The following is a 23,365-nucleotide window of genomic DNA, read 5'->3' as shown; positions in this document are numbered from 1 at the left end:
TATTTAGAAAGCAGTGCTAACTAAAACATTCCTAGGCCAAGAATAAACATATTTAAAGCTATAGGAGTAAGACAAGTGTTTAAGGAGCATTTTCTGATAGAACTTCAGCTCACAGTGTCTTCAGAATGGTTATCTACCCCAGAGGTTCTCAGAGATGACTTCCCAGCCCTCACTGCCTAAGCAACATTTGGCAACACCTGTTGGCAGATTTGATTGTCACAGTAAGGTTGAGGGGGCTACTGGTACCTCGTGGGCAGAAGCCAGGGATACTTCTAAACATCACAGCATGTACAGGACAGTTCCTCACAGCAAAGAATTCACTGGCCCAAGATGTCAGTAGCACTGCTGCTGAGAAATGTTCTTACCAACCCTAGTAAGGAGATGTAACTCCCCTCTGGTCCTGGGCGGTGGCTAGTGGCAAATCCAGGGAGGGGTGCCTGTCTTCTGACTTCCAGACCAAGTGTTTGCTCCCCACTCAGGCTCATCTTAGTCTGTGTGTCCACACACAGAGGGGACCTGTGTGGACTTAAGTGGTACCTACTTCCAGTGTGAGCGTGTCAGCTGTGAAAGGTGGTGGGGAAGGTAGGGTGTGTTGCAATGTGAACTTGACCTAATTTTTATGCAAATTGCAGAATGAATATGCCCATTTTCTCCTAGGAAATTGCTTACTACAGCGGGCAGCCGAAGCAGGAAATGAGGCAGCAGCTCTTTTCCTGGCAACCAGTGGTGCCCATGTCAACCACAGGAACAAGTGGGTAAGTGTGACAGGGCAGCCAGGCAAAGCGGTTTTGGTCTGTGGAGGAAATGGCAGTGGCCGATAGGTAGGAAAAAACAGATTAGAGTCTCTTCAATGTTTGTAAAAACAAAAAAAAAAAGAATACGTGGACATTGTTAAAAAACTAGTGTGTATCAAATGCCTTTATCCTCAAATATTGGTTGGTTGATTCATTCAGCAACCACTTCTTAAACATTTGTGACATCAGGTCCTAAACAATACACTGTGGACTTCACGGCTACTATAGATCAGCAGACATGGACACAAACCTACCATGTTAGCGTCTTAATTTTTTATAACATGTTGCATTTGCTAAGGTTTTCAGGTTTTCCTTAGCAAATGCAAAATGGATGGATGCGAGTTGGTGATGTACAGGGAAACCTGGCGTGCTGCAGTCCATGGGGTCACAAAGAGTCAGACACGACTAAGCGACTGAACTGAAGGTTTTCCTGTGTGCATGTTTATTTAGTCTGCGTCTCACACTAAGGCAGATGTCGCAGTGTTCAAGGGTGGTGAAATGAGTCGGACATTTCTGGCTTTACCAGATTTCCCACTTCCTATTCTGCTGTATGTGGTCTCAGGCAAATTGCTTAACCTTTGTGAGCTTCAGTTCTCATCTATAAAGTGAGCTTAGTATTGATTTCAGAAAGTATGATTAAAGATCATACTTTAATATATGATAAAAAGAAATAAATTTATTTCTTTAATATAAGATAAAAAGAAATAAATTTAAGTGCTTATTAGTGTAGCATCTGGGACTTCAGAAAACTACCTGATAGTTATTTTTACTTAATAATTTTCAGACTGGGAGGATGTGCTCATCTTTAAGATCGTGTTCATTTTATAACTACTTTGTGCCAGGAGCCTTAAGGTTATTATCCCTTTCAGTTTTCACAGTGGATCTAGAAGCGTCATGTATTGAAGAGACATTAACGCCATCTGTAAATCCCTCATTTCAGAGTCAAGTGCCTTGAGACTCTGGAAGGTTAAGTGGCTTAACCGTAAGTTAGGTACTTCATCAGTAACGGAGTCAGTGTTATGATGCAGGCCCTAGGACATGCAGTTGCACTTCTCTCAACAGTGCTGGGCAGGGCAGTAAACAGTAAGCTTGGTGTAGAAGACAGTCCAGCATGTCATGGAAGCACAGGGGAGAGGGCAGTGCTGTTTTTTTCTCACCATTAAACCTACTGATCTGTCTGCTCCTAAACCCACGGCTGGCCTGCTCTCCAGCTAGAATGATAGCATGGCCTATAGGCACCAGTGACTGGTTTCTTGGTTTTGTTTCTGCCATCATGTGTCTCTGCCTTTGTCTGTCTCTCTGCTGTATCATCCCTTTTGCCCACTGTTCATTTCTAATAGCTACAAGACATGCTGTGCTGCTTCTCAAACTTTAAAAACATCCTCCTGTAGGCCCACAATGTCTCCCTTTGCACCTCTAGCTGGCAGAGTGGAGGTCCAGGCTGGAGCCAGGAGGGAATCACCTGGACAAGCAATGGCTTGTCCCAACCTCTCATACTGGATTTGGACCCAACAGGATGGGTTTCAGGGGGAACTGCAGCATGATGGTCCATGGGACCTCTGTGGCTCTCAGAGGCAAGGGTTGGAGAGTTGTTGGACCTGAGAAGAGGAGGGAACTGACCAAGGGAGGAATTGTGGGGAGGGCAAATTCCATTTTGTGATTGTTGAACTCCTTTTTAAACATTCAGGTGGGAGTATTCTGTAAGCAGTGGGAAAATTGGGTGTACACACAGGACTGGGGAGCTGGGTTTAAGAATCTCCTGCTTGTAGATCCTGGTAGAAGCCATGGGGGTAGCTAAGAGAATCCAGGGAGGCTGTGTGGTGGAGAAGGGCTGGAGCAGAAGGCCGCCCTGGGGAGGAGGCTCTATGCGGAGAGGAGAGAATGGCCCCCCGGGGCTGGTGGAGGGAAGGAGTGAAAGAGCCAAATCCTTGTCACCCAGTGAGATCACAGTGGCAGGACCTACCGGAAATCCAGGACCCAGAAAATCAAGAGGCAGAAATAAAAGTCATTAGCTAGAAATGAGGAAATTACAAAGAAATTACCCAGCTCAGAGTTCAAAGTGGTTCCCTTTCGGAAAAGAAAATTTCCTTTTTTAGGAAAATGAAGGTGGGTTCTTGCTATCTTTCACAGCAAGCCTAGTAGGTAAAGTTCTTGGACTTGACTTGTTTAATGAGTATGTGTAGCTTCAGTAGGAGCTGGTGCAGAGCAGAGTATTGATAGTTGTTCCTATTTATTTGGGTGAAAAATCCCACGTGTGTCTCCATGTGTACATGTATTTGTATTCACACATATATACGTGTGTTTATGTCTCCCTGTGGCTATTCTGTCACTTGATAGAAACATGAAACTGGCCACGATGCTTCCCTCAGGGGAGGATAACTGGGTGATGGGGGCTAGACATGAGGGGAAGCTTCTTTTCACTGTATTCTCTTGTACCTTTTGAATATTGAATCAGGTCCCTGTATGTAAAAATGGTTCTAATTTTTAAAAAGTGGGAGAAGGGGGTCTTTTCTTCGAGTTCCAGATGAAGTTGATACGAACTGGTTAGAGAAGCAGGGCTTAGTGTGGTGATCGACAGCACCACTTTAGTGACGCTTGAAGGTCATCTGTGGTAGTTCTTTAATAACAATCATGTATTATTTTTATAATTAGCAAAATAATTATAAAAGCAAAGTGAAAGATGGAAATGCAGAAGATGAGGATCCAGGGCGTTTGGAGGGTGCTGGGAGGACATTGGAGGAATCTAGGACGATGGCACAGCGTGGGGGAGGGAAAGGAGACCTGAGGAGCACGTGGGACAGAGGTCATGGAACTGGTGACAGGATGAGCCCGGGGTTGCATCTGGCGTTGAGGACCTGTGTCACAGCGCATAGGCTGTCTCCATCCCTTTGCAAGGGGGCTCCCAGCCTGAAGTGCTCTGACCAGGGCCACTTGCTTCTGTTCAGGGAGAAACCCCGCTGCACACAGCCTGTCGGCATGGCCTGGCCAACCTCACTGCAGAGCTGCTGCAGCAGGGGGCCAACCCAAACCTGCAGACAGAGGAGGCCCTGCCGTCCCCGAAGGAGGCTGCGTCCCTGCCCAGCTTAGCGGACAGCAGCGTCTACCTGCAGACACCCCTGCACATGGCAATCGCCTATAATCATCCAGATGTGGTGTCTGTCATCCTGGAGCAAAAAGGTAGGAATTTGGGGGTCCTAGTCCCCAAAAGATGGGGGTTACTGCCCATCACTATGACCTCCGAACAGTGGTTTAGTTAATGACACAGTTGATGTTTCTCCTATTGGTGAGTTTCCTTAGTTGAAAAATCCTTTGAGGTCCAACCAGATAAGTGTATAGTCTGGTTTTGGCTACAGTTTTTTCCTGTGTACATTTGTAGGATGGGGCCTGCCCACTTCACCTGTGTGGTTAAGGTGTTAAAGCCTTGTATTTCCCCTCTCTTATTCTGGGGGGTTTTCCCAGGACATACTTCAGGGGCAGGTCGAGCAGAGCTTTGCCTCATCAGCACTGTCTCTGAGAACTCTGCTACCACCTGTCTTCCACGAGTCGGTCAGCCTTCTCATCCACCTCTGAGTCTCCCTGGCAAGTGAACCATGAGAGAGGAGCCAGAAGGGGGGGCCAAGGAAGCCCCTGCCATGTGGGAGGCTGATTTCCCTTAGAATGTCATTTTCCAGTTTTTTTTCCTTCCTGCCCTGAAATTTGTTTTACTCTTGCCTGCATCCTTGTTGGAGCTTCCCTGGTGGCTCAGTGGTAAAGAAACCACCTGTCAGTGCAGGAGACAAGGGTTCAATCCCTGGGTCGAAAATATCCCCTGGAGAAGGAAATGGCAGCCCATTCCAGTATTCTTGCCTGAGAAATCCCATGGACAGAGGAGCCCGCTAGGCTACAGTCCATGGGGTCACAAAAGCGTTGGACACAGCTTAATGACTAAACAGCAGCAGCAGCACCCTTGTTAAGGCCAGCATCCTTCAGCACTGTGCTTGTGGAAGGAAGTGGGGTGCTAGGTAGGCTTTGCCGCCGCCTTTGCCCACACGGAAGGTATAAGATGGTAGGGCTTACGTGTTAAAAAAAATGTTGCCAGTTCATTGTTTTGATCCCTTTTTGGTAATCAAGAAATTAATATGTGTTTCCATAGTGGAGCCTGTTTTCCTTTTGTGAACATCCAGTGTTTTAACCTTTACAACCATTCATTTTCCTCATAAGCTTTGCTCCAAAATATCAAACGTCTTGGCTTCCACTTCCCACAACAAGATCTGTCAGTTCTCTTTGTATAGAAGTGATCAGTCAGTCAGTTTGAAACTGAGCTTGCATTCTCTTGAGTACTTCCAATGTGATCCACGGGATGGTGAAATCAGGTGTTTTTTTCCTTTTAAAAAAATGTAGCTAATGCTCTTCATGCCACCAACAACTTGCAAATTATTCCGGACTTCAGTCTCAAGGATTCTCGAGACCAGACTGTGCTGGGCCTGGCATTGTGGACTGGTAAGGCGGTGTCAGCGGCTGCAGACAGGCGTGTGCCAGAGGGTGGGTGTGCGAGGGAGGGAGGCGGAAGGGTTGGAGCTAATCGTTTGTGTAGACTAGCCTTTCTGTTTGGGTTAAGCCTATAGTAATGTGGAAAACTGCTGGCCTTGCGAAGTCAAGAGGGTGTGTTTGTTGTAGTGAGAGGCTGAGGAAGTGGGAGAAGCTGAGCCGGCATTAATTGGGGCTTGTCTCTTTTGCAGGCATGCACACGATCGCAGCACAGCTGCTGGGCTCTGGGGCTTGCATCAATGACACCATGTCAGATGGGCAGACCTTGCTCCACATGGCCATGCAGAGGCAGGACAGCAAGAGCGCCCTCTTCCTCCTGGAACACCAGGCAGACATAAACGTCAGGTGGGCTGGAGCAGCGTCGGCCACTGCACCAGGTCACGTTTAATTGACGTGGTTCAAACACATGGCCTCACTTGTAGGGAAGATTTTTGTTCCTTGTTAAATAAAGGAAGAGAAACAGTAATTCTCAAAAAGTGCAGGTACAGTGTTGAGAAGGGGAACTCAAAGGGGGAATTGTGTACTTTGGTCTTATTTGAACCTTTCGAGACCAGGGCACAGTACGGCACAAAACTCACCAAAATGGACAATACAGAAATCAATTGTTGAAGTAGGGATTTCACTTAATAATGAAGAACTTTCCAACAAATGAGTTATCAAGTCCAGTGAGGACTCCACATTTCCACTGAGGGGCTCTGGGTTCAGTCCCGGGTTGGGGGACTAAGATCCATAGTGCAGGAAAAGAAAATAAAAAACAGAGGAGGGAAGGCTTGCAGGGCAAAAATACACAGTTAAAATTTTTTATTATTTTTGTGTTTAAACGAATTTATCTTCAGTGTCAGCTGACCTACAGTGACTGAGTAGATGAAAGTGTTTTGTCAGATGGGTGGTCAGGGTGGCACTTTATCCAGAGGCTGTGGGAGCCGCTGTGAGAGTTCAGTGTGCTGAGCAGCTGGGTGCAACGGGGTAGCCTGGTGATAACGCTTTTTTTAAAAGGCAGGAGGGGCAGATGCTATTGACAGGTTGAATTTCTCTGAAAGCGTATTGATGGATGTAAGTGAAGCATGTTTGGGGTGCAGTGAACTCTGGCCTCCAGGATTCCCAGAAGGGCACCCTCTGTCATTTGATCCCGGCTCCACACATTTGTTCTGGTGTCTGTGTCCAAGCAGGACTCAGGATGGGGAGACGGCCCTTCAGCTGGCCATCAGGAATCAGCTTCCCCTCGTCGTGGATGCCATATGCACCAGAGGAGCTGACATGTCTGTGCCGGATGAACAGGGGAACCCCCCGCTGTGGCTCGCACTGGCAAATAACCTGGAGGACATCGCATCCACTCTGGTGAGACAAGCTCAGCTTCCGCTCCACTTACATGTGGGGGTGATCTGTGTCAGAGATGGATTTGGCACCTCCATTGTGATCATAGCGAGCAGGAGATCTGCCAAGTAGCAAATTGGGTCAGGAATGAGCATTTTTGACAGTTGTGTTCAGGAAACTTGGGGTTCAACATAGTCAAGGCCCACATCTTTTCTCAGGCTGTCTTTATCAATAAAACTACCAAAAAGTAGGAGAGCTGAGGCCCCTCCTCCGGGGTCTTCTCCTGAGGTGGTTTAGCTGGCTGTGGGCTGCCCTGTCACCAGAGTGATAACTTAGGAGTGTCCGCCTTATTCAGAAGACAGAGCCCCAAAGCGGACGTAACGCCGAAAACTCATTCAGTTTTCTGAAGGGCTTGAAATGTGATTTTAAGACATTTTGCACCTGAGGGTTTTAGCCAGTTGTTCTTGAGATTACCAGTTCTTTGCAGAGTATATGTTACTGGGGGGTAAGTAAGAGTGTGTGCACGTGGTGTGTGCAGGCACTTGTCTGTGTTTTCTGTCCCTTCATGTGTGTGTGTGCGCACATGCGTATGTGCAGGCACTTGTCTGTGTTTTCTGTCCCTTCATGTGTGTGTGTGCACGTGCGTGTGTGCAGTCACTTGTCTATTTTCTGTCCCTTCATGTGTGTGTGCGCACATGCGTGTGTGCAGGCACTTGTCTATTTTCTATCCCTTTGTGTGTGTGCGCACATGCGTGTGTGCAGTCACTTGTCTATTTTCTGTCCCTTCGTGTGTGTGTGCACGTGCGTGTGTGCAGTCACTTGTCTATTTTCTGTCCGTGTGTGTGTGCACGTGCGTGTGTGCAGTCACTTGTCTATTTTCTGTCCCTTCATGTGTGTGTGTGCACATGCGTGTGTGCAGGCACTTGTCTATTTTCTGTCCCTTCGTGTGTGTGTGCATGTGCGTGTGTGCAGTCACTTGTCTATTTTCTGTCCCTTCATGTGTGTGTGCGCACATGCGTGTGTGCAGTCACTTGTCTATTTTCTGTCCCTTCATGTGTGTGTGTGCACATGCGTGTGTGCAGGCACTTGTCTATTTTCTATCCCTTTGTGTGTGTGCGCACATGCGTGTGTGCAGTCACTTGTCTATTTTCTGTCCCTTCGTGTGTGTGTGCACGTGCGTGTGTGCAGGCACTTGTCTATTTTCTGTCCCTTCATGTGTGTGTGTGTGCACATGTGTGTGTGCAGGCACTTGTCTATTTTCTGTCCCTTCATGTGTGTGTGTGCACGTGCGTGTGTGCAGTCACTTGTCTATTTTCTGTCCCTTCATGTGTGTGTGTGCACATGCGTGTGTGCAGGCACTTGTCTATTTTCTGTCCCTTCATGTGTGTGTGCGCACATGCGTATGTGCAGGCACTTGTCTATTTTCTGTCCCTTCATGTGTGTGTGTGCACGTGCGTATGTGCAGGCACTTGTCTATTTTCTGTCCCTTCATGTGTGTGTGTGCACGTGCGTGTGTGCAGGCACTTGTCTATTTTCTGTCCCTTCATGTGTGTGTGTGCATGTGCGTGTGTGCAGGCACTTGTCTATTTTCTATCCCTTCGTGTGTGTGTGTGCACATGCGTGTGTGCAGGCACTTGTCTATTTTCTGTCCCTTCATGTGTGTGTGCACATGTATGTGTGCAGGCACTTGTCTATTTTCTGTCCCTTCGTGTGTGTGTGCACGTGCGTGTGTGCAGGCACTTGTCTGTTTTCTGTCCCTTCATGTGTGTGTGCACGTGCGTGTGTGCAGGCACTTGTCTGTGTTTTCTGTCCCTTCATGTGTGTGTGTGCACATGCGTGTGTGCAGTCACTTGTCTATTTTCTGTCCCTTCATGTGTGTGTGTGCACGTGCGTGTGTGCAGGCACTTGTCTATTTTCTGTCCCTTCGTGTGTGTGTGCACATGCGTGTGTGCAGGCACTTGTCTATTTTCTGTCCCTTCGTGTGTGTGTGCACATGCGTGTGTGCAGGCACTTGTCTGTTTTCTGTCCCTTCATGTGTGTGTGTGCACGTGCGTGTGTGCAGGCACTTGTCTATTTTCTATCCCTTCATGTGTGTGTGTGCACGTGCGTGTGTGCAGGCACTTGTCTGTGTTTTCTGTCCCTTCATGTGTGTGTGTGTGCACGTGCGTGTGTGCAGGCACTTGTCTGTTTTCTGTCCCTTCTATGACACAGCTTTAGAAGGTGCTGATCAGACACATCTTTCTTTTATTTCTCAAATCCTTCCCACAGAACCTAGTGCACAAGCTTGCACCAAAGCAGATTTTAATCAGTGTTTGTAAAATGAGTGAATGGTACAGATTAAAATAATTACTGGTTAACTATCAGGTGGATCTTACCTGAAAGATGTACGTAATGGTAGCTTAGGGCTGAGAGACGGTAATAAGCATGCTCAGCTTTGCCGAGCAGCATTTGTGAGTGACCTGTGCTTCCCTGCAGGTCAGGCACGGTTGTGACGCCACGTGCTGGGGCCCAGGGCCAAGCGGCTGCCTCCAGACGCTGCTGCACAGAGCCATCGATGAGAACAACGAGCCCATCGCCTGCTTTCTCGTTCGCAGGTCTGAGAGGCCTGGGTGTCCCTCCAGATCTTGTTTGGAGTATTGCAAACTGGCTCTCTTCTCTCTTAGTCCACGTATAGTCTTGACATGCCTGTAGCTGGCTTGACCTTCATATTGAAGGCTAGAGAGGGTCATTGTTCTGTCAGGTCCGCGCAGCCAGGGACTTGACTCTCTGGTGAGGAGAGGGGTTCATGTGCCGAGATCAGAGAGTGTAAAAACTAAGCCAGTTTCCTGCTTTGGGAACCATATTGGCCCCTGTCATCAGCTCAGACCAGTTCACACGGTGAGACCAAGAGGCTGGTGTGGAGGAGACCGAATGGCATCTGCCGGACTCCACCCCAATGCCGGAGCCATGACAGCCTCCACGGCCTCAGTGCAGGAGGTGTGGGAGAGTGCAGAGTGAGGTTATTCAGGACAGCGTTCAAGCCACCATTCTCAATCTTTAAATGCACACGAATCCCCTGGGAAGCTTTTAAAAGTTCTGATACCCAAGTTGCCTCCAGGACCAGTTGCTGAAGAATCTGTGGGAGCAGGACACAGCAATATTTGAGACCAAGGACTACAGTCCTTGGCGGCAGCCGACTTTCCGTAGATGAGGCTGCTGCTCCACGCCTGTCAGCATGCCTTCCTCTCACTTCCCCTTCCTTTCAGTGGCTGTGACGTGAATAGTCCCAGACAGCCTGGTGCTAATGGGGAAGGAGAAGAAGAGGCCAGAGATGGGCAGACCCCTCTGCATTTGGCAGCCTCCTGGGGGCTGGAAGAGACAATCCAGTGTCTTTTGGAGTTTGGTGCCAATGTAAATGCACAGGTAGGAAGGGTCTCTCTTTTCTGGGTAGAGGGATGGTCATCCCAGAATCAGAGAAATCTCCTCTAACGTCCTTGCAGTCTCTGGTCCTGGGCCCCTGCTTTTCCATGAGCGGGCCAAAGGGGCAGACACAGGAACTGGCTGTCTCCTGGGTCGTACAGATGTCTTGTTGCTGTTTAGTTTCTCAGTCGTGTCTGACTCTTTGTAACCCCATGGACTGTGGCCTCCCAGGCTCTTCTGTCCATGGAATTTTCCAGTCAAGAATACTGGAGTGGGTGGCCATTTCCTTCTCCAGGGGATCTTCCTGACCCAGGGAATCCAGGGATTGAATCTGCATCTCCTGCACTACAGGCCAGTTCTTTACCATTGAGCCACCAGGAAGCCCCCACAGCCTGTCTTATAATTGTAATTATTCCAGGTCAAAACTTTTTCTTCTGTGTCTTTGTCCTTTCTACAAAGTGAAGAAGATTTGTTCAATCAACTTATCTCTGCCACCTGTCCCCATTAGTTACAGATTGCCATTGAGAATTTGTTCTAGTCCCAGGCGGAGTACTATATTTAAGAAAATGTTCAATAGCTCAATAGAACATCCCTGAGTCATGTTCCTTGATGCTTTTCAGCATTCTAGCTTGTGTGCGCTGCTCTACTCCTCTGGCAGATGAGTAGTGGTTTAACTTGGAGATGAGGTTGACTGCAGCTTCTCTAAACCAAATGTGTTTGTGTCCCTGGGTTACTGGAGCATGGAGGTAGAGTGGCTGTCAGTCATCCTGTGTTTCACCTCTTGAAAAGATGATTTCAAATTCAGAGTGGTAGTGTTGAGTCTCAGACCTGAATTTGCTTTAAAACTTTTTCCGTGTCATATTTTTCCTGGATTTTATCTTCACTTGGATGTTGAAATCTGTGCCTGGTCCCCAAAGGATGCAGAAGGAAGAACGCCTGTCCACGTGGCCATCAGCAACCAACACGGTGTCATCATTCAGCTGCTGATCTCTCACCCCGACATCCACCTGAACGTGCGAGACCGGCAGGGCCTGACCCCCTTTGCCTGCGCCATGACCTACAAGAACAACAAGGCGGCCGAGGCCATCCTGAAACGGGAGTCCGGGGCTGCTGAGCAGGTGAGCGAGTGACACCCAGGCTAAACACAAGTCTCAAACGAAACAGGTCTCTTCCGTATAAAGGTGTTTCTTCAGTTTTGGCCATTCAGGTGCCCAGTCACTGCTGGATGGAATGCGCCTTCTCTGCCCTGCACATCAGCCACCCAGTGGTGCCGCGTGTACAAGGAAGGGGGCCCGGTGACAGGAATTCTCATCTTGCAGAACTGAGGGCACCCTTTGCTTTTTCTTGGTGTTTTACTTGCCCCAGTAATGAATGTCTTAGAAGGGCTTAAACTGACCTTGAGGAACTTTAAGGTTTTAGTGGCGCTGCCACCATTCAGCTTAGCAGTCTCAGTTGTCCTTGTTCTGGACAGTAAGCTGTGGACCTACAACATCAGAATGGGCGAGGAGACTGTGGCCACTGGCCTGAGGTGGGAGCTGGGCTGGGTTTGTGAGGTCGGTCCTCAGATACGTGCCTCTCCACCCAACTCTTAGAATACTGCTGAGATCTCTGAGTAGCCGTTTATGAAGGTGAAATGGAAATTTGGGACCTGAACAAAAGTCCTAACATGGGTGAAGACTTTGGCTTTGTACTTCAGGCTTCCGTGCATCCCTTTTCTTCAGCATTTGCCTTGGTGTGACTGATTGTGTAGGTGTTAACCTCACCCTTGCTCACATGGGATAAAATGTTCCTCAATGGAGACAGTCCTTTCACTTTTCCCTCCCCATGTAGTGTGAAACCAGCGCAGATACATTGCTGGGTGTATGTGTGTGTCGGGGGGTGGGTGGCTGGATGTGTGTGTGATGTGAAGGATGCTGGGTGTATGTGTGTGTCAGGGTGGTGGATGGCTGGATGTGTGTGTGATGTGAAGGAATGTGTTGTGTGTGTAGCATGTGTGTCTCCCTTACTTCTTCCTGAGCCCTCACACTGACATGACAGCCCTGGTATTTGGCATACCCTCTGTGGTTGGATTTGAATGACCCGCTGTCTGCTGTACATCAGTGGAACAGTGTCTGTGACATACTGTTGGCAGCCTTCCCCAACATGAATTATTATCCTGTAGCTCACTGAAAGAGGAGACTTTTCTGGAAATTTCTGAAAGTTCATTTGGCTGCTCACGGGTCAGACTGGCATTGCCACTTTGGTGTTAGAGTGCTGGGTGTTTGTTTTAGCCAAAGCAGGAGACGCCCACGGCCAGCATCATCTGTGCCTCTCCCCGTGCAGCCGAGTGTTCTGCTGGCCTCCTTTCCCGGTCTTTCAGGTTATCTCTTGCTTGGCTTTCCAGGTCCACTCCTGCTGCAGGAGGATGCCAGGGCAGCTGGTTTAGCTCCCTGGCTTTCTGACCACATGGATGTGGCCATGCACACACGGTCCTCTGGACAAATAGGCAGAGCGGGTCTGTAATTTGAAGGTTGGGATGGGGAGGACTGCAGTGCGGCCTCTACAGGGGTCAGTGCAGCTCACAGGTGCTCGGGAGGCATTCTTGCAGGGGGCACCCACTAACATTTTGGCTCCCACTTGTTGCCTTAGGTGGATAACAAGGGCCGGAATTTTCTGCACGTGGCAGTTCAGAACTCTGATATTGAAAGCGTCCTGTTTCTGATCAGCGTCCAGGCGAACGTCAATTCCAGAGTCCAGGATGCTTCCAAGTTGACCCCTTTGCACCTTGCTGTCCAGGCAGGCTCGGAGATTATTGTCCGCAACTTGGTGAGTGTCCCTGAAACATTACTTTTGTAACCTGTGGACAAAGCATGTTGTAGGGTGTGTGGAGACTCCCTCGTCACAGGTGTTTTGCCAGGTATTAGGAAAGGCCAGTGGGAATTTAGGGAGCAGCCAGGAAACTCGGGAGAATAAGTGTGTCTGTGGGCAGCATGTCCTGCGTGCCCAGTAGGCAGATGCTGAGGTGAGGCCATGAGGAAAGGTAGGCTGTGGCCTGCAGAGGCAGGCAGGGGCATCAGGAGACGAGATCATGTCTCTGTCCACTTGCTCTGTGCCAGGCTCTCAGCTGGCGCTTTCCAGGGAGTGCTCTCTTTTTGTCCTTGGTCTTTATCGCTTAACGTTTTGAGGCAGAATTGGAAAACAACACATTAGCCTCAGGTGTACAACATATTGGACTTTCCTGGTGACTCAAATGGTAAAGAATCTGCCTGAAGTACAGAATACGCAGGTTCAATCTCTGGGTTGGGAAGATCCCCTGGAGGAGGAAAAGGCAACCCACACTAGTATTCTTCCCTGGAAAATCCAGTAGACAGAGGAGCCTGGTGGGCTCCACTCCATGGGGTCGCAAGAAGTCGGTCATGACTGAGCAACCAAACTCAACATACTGTGTTTCGTTGTATATTTTGTGCAACATATTGATTTGATAGTTGTATATTTTGCAAAATAATCACCGCGAATCTACTTAACATCTTTCACCATCATAGTTGCAAAAATGTTTTTCTCGTGATGAGGATTTTTTATAAAGATTTATTTATGAATTTTTTCCTGCGCTGGGTCAGTGTTGCTGCACGTGGGCTTCTCTCTGGTTGCAGTTGATCGGGGGCTACTCTTCATTGTGGTGTGCGGGCTTCTCATGAGCAGAGGCTTCTATTGTGGTGGAGCACAGGCTCTAGGTACACAGGCTTTAGCAGTTGTGGCGCTCGGACTTAGTTGCTTTGTGGCATGTGGGATTTTTCCAGACCAGGGATCAAACCGGTGACCCCTGCATTGAAAGGCAGATTCTTAACTACTGGACCACCTGGGAAGTCCGAGGATTTTTAAATCTGCTCTCTTAGCACCTTCCAAATATATAATATGGTATTCACCATGTAGTCTTTTTTGTTAGCAGCTGTCTTTGAAACTTTGTTAGAAAGTGGATGATGAATGAATATATAAGGTATTATTTAAAGGACCTTCTTGCTTTGATTCTGCACTTCTCTGTGTTGCTTTCTTTCTTTTAAAAAAAAAATAATACAAAAATAGTATATTTTTATTGTGGAGAAACTTAAAACACATAAGGATAGAAAGTGGTTAGTATCTCCCTTTCACTCCCAGCTCTGCCTTGAATTTGGTATATATGCTTTTAAATACCTTCAAAGTGTGTGCGTGTGTGTGTGTGTGTATACACTCTCTCTCTCTCTCCTGAAATGGAATCACACTATCTTACCATCTTCTAATTTACCTTTCATGATAAACCGTAAATTTTTATCATTTTAGTGGCTATCTATTTTACTATTGGTATATATTGTAGCTTTCATAACTAAACCTTTTCTGCCATCTGGTCTTACTGTCATAAGGAGTGGACATCCTTGTGTCCACTGTGTGTGAGGATGGTGAGGATGGTATAGATCACTGCAGTCCTGTATAGTTTTATTATATTCTGTAGTCGTAGAATATCTGAGTCCTGAGGAGTGGCTTTTTGTACATTTTGGTAATCACCACTTTTCCCTTGGGACAGATTTTGTGGGCCTGAGCCTCCCCAGGAGTTGGCTTCCAGCTTAGCCAGGAGGGCAAACCCTAGAGGCCAGGAGATTGGCAGGCTTGGCTCCTTACGCCAGACCTTGGTTGGTGGTGGTAGAGCGCTGCTCATGTAATCAACTTCAACAGCTTCTTGCAGGTGCCAAAGTGAATGAATTAACCAAGCACCGCCAGACCGCCCTCCACCTCGCTGCCCAGCAGGACCTGCCCACCATCTGCTCAGTCCTCTTGGAGAATGGAGTGGACTTTGCTGCTGTGGATGAGAATGGAAATAACGGTAATTCCCAGGCATTCCCTGTGTGTGGTGCCAAGGGCCTCAAGCAATCCCTTCCTTCGGGGGTGGCAGGACAGCACGCACCACTGGGTCTGTTCCCCGACCCGAAGATTGGCTCTTACAGAGCCGGGCTGTGACAGGAAATGCCCTGAGCTGGGCATGCAGCCTGCTCCTGATGGGGACCTGGGCAGCCTCCTGATGTGACTGGTGACCCTAGAAACCTAAATGGCTTCTTGTGAAACCATTAAATCTCACCTTTGGATAACTGCGGAGGCACAAAGCAGAGCTTAGGAGGTTGCATGTAGATTTATTCTTGGAGGCAGTGAAGACTGGAAAGGAGGGCTTTCTGAGTGGATGGTGGCTGCTCTGACTGAGTCCCATTCAGTGGGAGGTTTGTGAGGCTGAGCAGAGTTGAGATGCTGTGTGTGTGTGTTTGGGCTCGCACTATAAGAGGATTTCCTCCCCAGCTCTTCATCTTGCTGTCATGCATGGCCGACTCAACAACATCCGGGTCCTTCTGACAGAGTGCACCGTGGATGCTGAAGCCTTTAATCTACGGTGAGTGTGTGTGATTCGGAGCAGAGGCCAGAACTCCATGTCCCCTGGTGCACCCCTCCGAGCTGGGTCACGGGCATCTTATATGAGCCCCAGGTGCACAATGCAGAACTGGTCACTAGGGCACTTGACCAGCCTTTGGTACCCTGAACTTTTCTTTTTGAAAATATGTTTTAGGAAAATTTTATGACCATTATATCTTTTAGATTTATCTGGCATCACAGAGTTCAGACAATCCCATTTCTTTTATGCATGATGGCTATGGCAGATACACACCTAACTTTTCCAGTTTGTCTTCTTAGAGGCCAGTCGCCACTGCACATTTTGGGACAGTATGGCAAGGAGAATGCTGCAGCCATCTTTGATCTCTTCTTAGAGTGCATGCCCGAGTATCCTCTGGATAAACCGGATGCAGAAGGAAACACAGGTACGTAGTGAGGCTCTTGTCGGTCCTTTCTTACTGGTGTCTCTTGCTTCCTAGAAAATCAGGAGCCCAGGCACACGTGTCATTATTGAAGGACACTCAGCCCCATGCATTTTGGCTGGGCTCTGCGAGTATCATCACAGATCCCTGAGGTGGAAGTTGGCAGTGTCTGACTTTAGGCATAAGCACATCTAAAGTGTATCTAGTGCTCCAAAGCCATACCCGTGTCCAGACAGGCCGGCCCACCGTTTCTATTGGCCTCATCTACCTTGTATCTAGTCACCTAGGTCCCTTCCCAAGCTTTCAGATCCCGAGAGAGAGAGAGGAAGTACAGTTGCCTTACAGGTGCTTCAGAAGGAGGAAATGGGCCGTAGTACATATTCACAGAGAAGGCATGTTCTCTACAGATAAGGGCTGATGCTTGATTGAGGGGGTTGATAAACAGGCCTCTCTCATGGTGGTACTCTCACCACCCACAATCACTGTGTTAATTTGTGTAGCTTTCATAATGCTTTTGATGCACTTTTGCATTCATTTTCTTCCTGAATACTCACAATAACCATATAAGGTAAGCAGTACATGTAGTGTGTTCCCATTTTTCAAGTAAGGAAACAAAGCTGAAACCCAAGTCTCTCTCTTCCCAGCCCAGGGCTGTCTGAACTCTTTGCTGCTGCTGTATCCCTGTTCATGCCAGACAGAGCCTCTGTGGCCTTTGACAGCAGTGCTGTCACCGAGAGGTAGCCCAAACCTCAGCATGGGACCAGATGTTTGGTCGTTGCTTCTTGACCTTGGGAAGAATTCTTGGCCTTGATTCATGGACATGTTTTTAAGCCGGCAGTGGTGAGCCTGAGCTTCAGGGAGGTCAGCCCTGGGAGTGAGCTGTTGGCCCAGCACCTGCTCCAGCAAGCAGCGTGGTCCAGGAGCCGGCAAGCAGGCAGGTGCTTCATGCCCGGGCTTCTGAATTACACAGACCTGGTTTCAGATACCCAGCTCCATCATATTCCAGCAAGGGGACCGGGTATACTTTGTAACCTCTCTATGCCTGCTTCCTCCTTTGAAATAATAAGCTAATCTTTGTGAATCATTTGCAGAATTAAAGAATTTAAATAAAGTATCTGTGAAACATAAGCAAAAAGGAGCTGCTTGTAGCTGTAGTCGTAGGGAGGACCAGGAGGGTGGGCTGGCAAGAGCCTGAGTGTCCACTGCCGGCACAGGGGAGAGGCTCCATGGGGTCGAGGAACTTTCTGGAGCAGGCTGACCACACTGGTTTATGGTTTTCTCCATGTGTGCACACCTCACCAGTCTTTAGAATTTGTTGCACTGTGTGAAGAGTGTTCTGTTCAGGAGGAAGGCAGCTGAGACAGTGGTGCATATTTCCTGCGGCATCTTCTCCCTCCTCGGTTCTCTTGTGGCCAAAGCTCTGAATGGGCAAGAGTGTGTCTCTGGAGCCCCTGCGTCATGGCTGGTCCTCGGCTGCAAGATGTTGCAGATCCTCTGCAGAGCTCTCACCATAGCCGCAGGGCCCTCTGTGTGTCAAGGGGACTTTGCTAACGAATGTCCTGCCAGGGCTGTGTCCTGCCCTTGGCCATCTTCTGCTGGCCCTTTGGCAGGGCCAGGCTGGGCCCAGGTGGGCAGTAGCCCTGCGTGTGGTTTTGTTTTCCAGTGCTGCTCCTGGCGTACATGAAAGGGAATGCCAACCTGTGCCGTGCCGTCGTCCGCTCGGGGGCCCGCCTGGGGGTGAACAACAACCAAGGGATCAACATCTTCAACTACCAGGTCGCTACCAAGCAGCTGCTGTTTAGACTCTTAGGTGAGTGGCCTGCATTCAGCTCCATCAGTGCAGGCACCCTGGCAGTGTCTGTTACCCAGATGTACTGGTGGTCTTAAAATCTCAGGATGACTTGCTGCACAATCTGAGCTGGTAGTTTTCCAGGCACCACCTTGTTTAGGATTTTGTCTGTGAATACCACAAAGCGCCTTTGAACAGGGGTGGGGAGTGTCCTTGTTAGCAGTCTCTTCACAGCATGTCCTGCTTTGGGGCCCCTGTCAGATTCCCGTTTCCCCTGATCCTAACGGAAATCCATCGGCTCCAGGCAGGTCTCCCTCCCAGCGCTCCTGGCTATGTGTCTGCACACCCTTTATCCTTCAGCCGATGCCGAATCTCTCCATCCTTCAGAACGGCCTTTGGTTCAGCCCCACTGACTTTTCCCCCCCTGTGTGACCCAATTAGAATAGGCAGACCTCAGTCAGTTTCCAGCCACCACAGTAAAGTGAATGTTGCAATGAAGTAAGTCAACATGAATCTTCGTGGTTTCCCAGTGCATATAAAAGTTATATTTACATAATACTGTAGTCTGTTGCATATGCAGCAGCACTGTCTAAAAAACAATGTATTTATATATACTTTATTGCTAAAAAATGCCTAAACAATTAAAATAGTAACATCAAAGATCACTGATCACAGATTACCATAAAAAAGTAATAATGAAAAACTTGAAATATTGTGAGAATTACCAAAGTGTGACACAGACCCACGAAGTAAGAAAATGCTGTTGGGAAAATGGCACCAATAGATGTGCTCCATGCAGGGTCACTACAAACCTTCGACTTGTAAAAAGATTACGGTATCTGCAAATCGCAGTGAAAGGAGGCATGCCTCTCTGTTGCTCTCTTGTCCCTCACGTCCCTTTCTAATGTGTTCCTTTGTTGCCTGGTGCAGTTCCCTTCTCCCCCTACTCCCTGGTCTAGCCAGACACAGTCAGTATCTGACAGGAACTGCTCTTGTGCTGTGTTACAGATATGCTGTCCAAGGAGCCTCCATGGTGCGATGGCTCCAACTGCTACGAGTGCACTACCAAGTTCGGAGTCACAACACGCAAACATCACTGGTGAGACCCACCCCCAGTCACCCGCCAGAGGAATAAGGACATTTCTGCTGATTGCTTCTGCCTTTCCCCATGATAAACCATGAACCTGTCAGGGCCTGGTACTGTCCTGGGAGAAACCTGCCCATGGGACCATGCCCATGTCTAGAGAGGTAGGGAGGCCAGCAGACACTCAGACTGGTGGCTTTCCTGTGGAATGCTGGGGTCCATCGTCCTAGGCAGCCAGTCAGGCCTTGCATCATCTTCCCCAAGTGTGAGAGTTCTCTGGCTCTTGCTGAGCCTGTCTTAAGCCTTAAAGCAAGAGGCTTTCTCCGGATCACTTTAACTTAATTACTGGCTAGAATTTTGTTATCATGGACTGTCAATTATACAGGCCTCGGTGTGAGTGAGCGGCAAGGGGCAGAGCTGACTGCAGAGTACCAGGCACGGGCTCGCGTGTCTGCTGCGGGGGCTGCTGTGACTGCTCACGTGCCCAGCCACAGTCTACTCTCAAGAACCCCCTCACACCTCTTTTCTTTGCCTCCACAGTCGTCACTGCGGACGTCTTCTTTGCCATAAATGCTCGACCAAGGAGATTCCTATTATAAAGTTTGACCTGAACAAGCCTGTGCGAGTTTGCAACATTTGCTTTGATGTCCTGACTTTGGGGGGGGTCTCTTAGTGAACCCCCAGGAAGTTCCAGACCACATCCTCAGTCGCCTCCCCAGCAGCTGCTCTGCTCACCAGCCTGGCCCCACCCAGAGCAGGCTCTGGCCGTCGTCTTCCCGCGGCAGGAGACTGGAACACTTACGGACCAGGTGACGGAGCCCATTTCAGATGATTGTATGACTGTCAGCGTGTCAGACCACAGTCGAGCTCGCTGGACGTCTCACTAGTCGGGCCAGGCCTATACGCCTAAGTGGTAAATGTGATAGGAATTAGACCCCATTCTGCTAGCGATGTATAAGGACACTTGAAACCCATTTTCTCTCCCAGTAGCTTAGTGTCCATCTCAGAGCATTCATGACGTCTCCTGCCTGGGTGGATGTCCCAGGCCGAGCCTGATCGTAGGAAGTCAGTGTCTGGCTGCACAGCGAGAGCTGGTTTCCTCTAGGGTGAGTGGCTGTGGACTTCTCTGCACAGTGTTTTCATAAAGGTAAATAGGATCCTCTTGGCCTGAAGTCTCTCACTCTTTTTTTTGTTTTTTGGAAAAGCTAAGCTGTATTTTTAGTGAACTACCCCTTTAAAAAAGGTGAAATCTTTCTAAACAGGGTTCAAAGATGAGAGCTGAAAAATTGTGGCCTTAACAACTGAAAGCTTTACCAGTATTCATGCTGCTGGGGTGTCCAGCTGCACTCTGGCAGCTTGACACCTCCTAGCAGCCGTCTTGTTCTCTCATCTTGCCGTGTCCTGTCTGTGGAGTCTTCAGTTACCTGCCGCTAGGCAGTGGTGGAGAAAATGCACTTTCATTGTGCTGCACTTTTTATATAGCTGCATTACTGGTGATTCCAATTTAAAAATCCATATTCAAAAATACCCTCACATATCTGTGCATCAGTGATTCTACCAGTCAGCTTTGACTGGACCTCAGCTCACACTAAGTCTTAAATGGAAAACTCCCTTGGAGTGTCCTTTGGAGCAAGAGAGTCACACGGGGCCAAGTGAGGAGAGAGGGAATCTGCAGCCTCAGACCAGCAGGTCCCATCTCCTTGACATGAGTGTTTCTTGCTAAAACCTTCCAAGTTACTCTGTGAGCGCCCTCATTCCTGGGTCCCAGCTCTGCGTAGGTTCTTGATCTGCCCTGTGAGAGCCACCAGCCAAAGGCCCTGGCCAAGCGTGTGTGACCCCGTTTTGGAAGGCTCATGTGCTGAATGAAGCCCCTGGAATCCGTCAGGCCTTAGTCGCTGCTAGTACATATATATTAACCCTGAGGTGTTAAACTTTTTTCTTTTGAAGGTTTGGCCAGTTTTTTAAAAATGCACATTTAGAGAGAAACTTATACCACTGCTTTAAAAAAAAAACAAAACACTCTGAGATGAACAATATGTGTTGTACAGCTGTTCTCAGATTAACAATCTCAATCATACATACTGTTTTTGTCAGACATTTAGTAACCACTACATTTTTTTGTTTGTTTGCATTAATGAAGTGTGCATAAATGTGTAAAAGGGACTAAATATTTTTTTGCAGCAGTCTGTATTTTTTTGTTTGGATAGTGAGTATGTCCTCCATGTCGCTGTAGAATTTATACATCCTGTTGCCTAAATATGTGTGTAAAATGAGCTGATAAACCAGAGTGCTACTTTTTTTTAATATTTCTGTGATTTATAAGATAGATATGCTTTCTATGTTAATATGAGCTTGTGCACAGTGTTTCAAAGAAAAAAATTAATTACAAGAGTTCCCTATCCCCCAAAGTCTGTGACCTATTTCATACGGAATTTTTCTAGAAAAACAACTGGTCTTGGCAAACACTTGACCATGTGGAGCATGTGTTCAGTTTCCATTTTCTGTTGCTTGAACAGGGCCCGAGTAAGTAGGCCTTAGTCAGGTGGTTTGATTCTATCATTGGAAAGTAAGGTAATTATGCTTCAGGTATGAATCGAGGTGGTCAGTACTTTTATACCTGTTCTTTCACTGTCCGTGGTGCAGAGAGGAGGATGGGAATTAAATGAGGGATGAGGCTGGTTGTCCTGCCCCTGTCATAATATACCAATCTCAGTAACAATCTTGCCTCTAATTGCACTCTAAAAAAAAATTCTTAAAATCATGTTTGAAATTGTCAGGCTTGTTTACCTTCACAGAGTCCAGGGATAGTGATGGTACTTAGCCTCCACGAGTTGGAGGGGATGTTTTGTGAGCTCTGCGGTGTCTTCAGAGTGCATTCTTGTAGATCAAGAAGAAGCTGCTTTCCACAGTCTTAGGCTCTCCCTGACACATGCCGATGGGTGGGAGGCCACACTCTGAGTTCCTCTTGCGGTGGCTGCTCTGGTGGGACTTGACATGCTGTTGGTCCTCTTTGTGTTCTCCAAGCCGTCAAACTTGACTCTAGAACTGCCTGGCTGTTCTTGTCACAGTTTAATCTAATCCGTAGCTTAAAACTCAGTTTTATTCATTCAGAAAGTTGCCAATTGTGAGTGAGTAGAGCAGAAAGACTAGACCTGATTGAAATATAATTTGCTGCATCAGTCAACATTGTTAATGCTAAGTTAGCTTTTTAACTGCCACTTGCTCATCAGATCTGTGAGAAAGTGTATTCTTGTCTTTTTTTTTTCTTAAAGATGAAGGTTCAAACTGTGTGCTACGTTATAAACAGAGTGGCTAAAACTAACTTACTATTATCGTCGAATACAGGAAACTTCCCACAAACTTAAGTGCCTGCATTTAGGACTTCTTAATTTCCAGTTCTCTTTTTAGTGGTGTCTCACTGAATGACATGTTAGAATGTGTGTTCTGTCTGGAGTTTGTTGCTGGTGCGTTGTCAGCCCGTTACCAATTCAGTTGAGGCCAGACGAGATCGCCCAGTTCACCTGCCTCTCTCTAGGAGTGGGGGTCCACGTGACCGCTAGTCCTCTACCTCAGAGCCCTGAGCTGTTCATGACCACCCTTTTCAGCATCCTCACTCCTCCCCCCGAATGGGCTCCCTGCGTGGAGCTCAACTTGCTGTGGGTTTACTGCCACTCCTGGCTCACACCTCCCACCTGTCGTATTAAATGGTATTTTGCTCATCTTATCCATAATCATGGTGTGGACAAAAAGCCTTGGGACATGGGAGAGCCTTGATCTCCATCTAGGTTTTGTTTTATTTTTAATCTGGAGGAGAAAACCCTACTGAGCTATGTAATGATTAGATCTGAAAGGCAAACTCACTCTCCAGGTGACAGTAAGTAGCATGAGCAAGTAAGCGGGATGCTTCCATGACAGCCCCGCCTGGAACTCGCAGGTTGAGACTATGAGGAAGCTCATGAGACAAGCTTTCTTCTGGGACCTGGGCTTGCTCCCCTCAGGACCAGCCCCTTCTAATCTGAGGCACCAAAGCTCCCCACCCCCAGCCAGGGAGAGGAGGAAGCCGAGGGCAAACAATTTCCTAAAGGGGTTTGGAAGCCACATTCTCATTTTGTGGAAGTAATTCAGTGAAGAGCTGACTTATTTGACTAAAACACTTATTAAATTTCCAGAAGTTATCATAGATGCCTTAAAGACTTTCTTTGAAAGATCATTCCCTATACAGTTACTTTTTTGTGTGGCATAAACAATATACTAACCTGTTAAAACAGACAATGTTGGTGTTCTGTAGCTAGGGAGTCTTGAGTTGGTAGCCTGCTCAACTCAATGACTTGACATCGTTTTTTGGGCAGATGTGTGGAGTTGGCTGTTACCATGACATACATCCGTGTGTGCTCTACCACGGGGGAGGCCTGGGCAGAAACCGCAGGCACATGTTCAGGTTGATCACTTTGGCTTCCAAGCCGTTCCAGGTGGTGGTCAGAGTGGGGCGTGGTGTGGGGTCAGTGGTGGTCAGAGGGCATCAGTAGGACCATGGCGCTTATTAGCATTGTTTCTTTGGAGTTGGTGTAATAGAATGTATTTTTCAAATATTGATATTTGCATTTTCTGTAACAAGTCCTTATAAATAAAATGAGGTAAAATTGTGCATTTA

General features: G+C 47.9%; 1 protein-coding gene across 2 annotated transcripts in view; it reads left to right on the top strand.

Moving 5' to 3' along the window:
* ANKFY1 (ankyrin repeat and FYVE domain containing 1) overlaps positions 1 to 21,122 on the top strand; it is a 67,899-nt gene extending 46,777 nt beyond the window's left edge. For both annotated transcript variants that reach the window (XM_043903439.1, XM_043903440.1), the window contains 15 exons: positions 658 to 755; positions 3,740 to 3,971; positions 5,175 to 5,273; positions 5,513 to 5,666; positions 6,491 to 6,659; positions 9,111 to 9,229; positions 9,881 to 10,037; positions 10,952 to 11,152; positions 12,663 to 12,839; positions 14,718 to 14,865; positions 15,330 to 15,420; positions 15,720 to 15,844; positions 17,505 to 17,651; positions 18,639 to 18,729; positions 19,255 to 21,122. In XM_043903439.1, coding sequence (XP_043759374.1) covers positions 658 to 755; positions 3,740 to 3,971; positions 5,175 to 5,273; positions 5,513 to 5,666; positions 6,491 to 6,659; positions 9,111 to 9,229; positions 9,881 to 10,037; positions 10,952 to 11,152; positions 12,663 to 12,839; positions 14,718 to 14,865; positions 15,330 to 15,420; positions 15,720 to 15,844; positions 17,505 to 17,651; positions 18,639 to 18,729; positions 19,255 to 19,387 — 2,141 coding nt within the window. In that variant the 3' untranslated portion in view covers positions 19,388 to 21,122. The remainder of the gene's footprint in view (positions 1 to 657; positions 756 to 3,739; positions 3,972 to 5,174; positions 5,274 to 5,512; positions 5,667 to 6,490; positions 6,660 to 9,110; positions 9,230 to 9,880; positions 10,038 to 10,951; positions 11,153 to 12,662; positions 12,840 to 14,717; positions 14,866 to 15,329; positions 15,421 to 15,719; positions 15,845 to 17,504; positions 17,652 to 18,638; positions 18,730 to 19,254) is intronic.
* Positions 21,123 to 23,365: the final 2,243 nt, after the last annotated feature.

The sequence above is a fragment of the Cervus elaphus genome, chromosome 5 (genome assembly GCF_910594005.1).
Source record: "Cervus elaphus chromosome 5, mCerEla1.1, whole genome shotgun sequence".
Lineage (NCBI taxonomy): Eukaryota > Metazoa > Chordata > Mammalia > Artiodactyla > Cervidae > Cervus > Cervus elaphus.
This window is presented reverse-complemented; position numbering and strand designations above follow the sequence as displayed.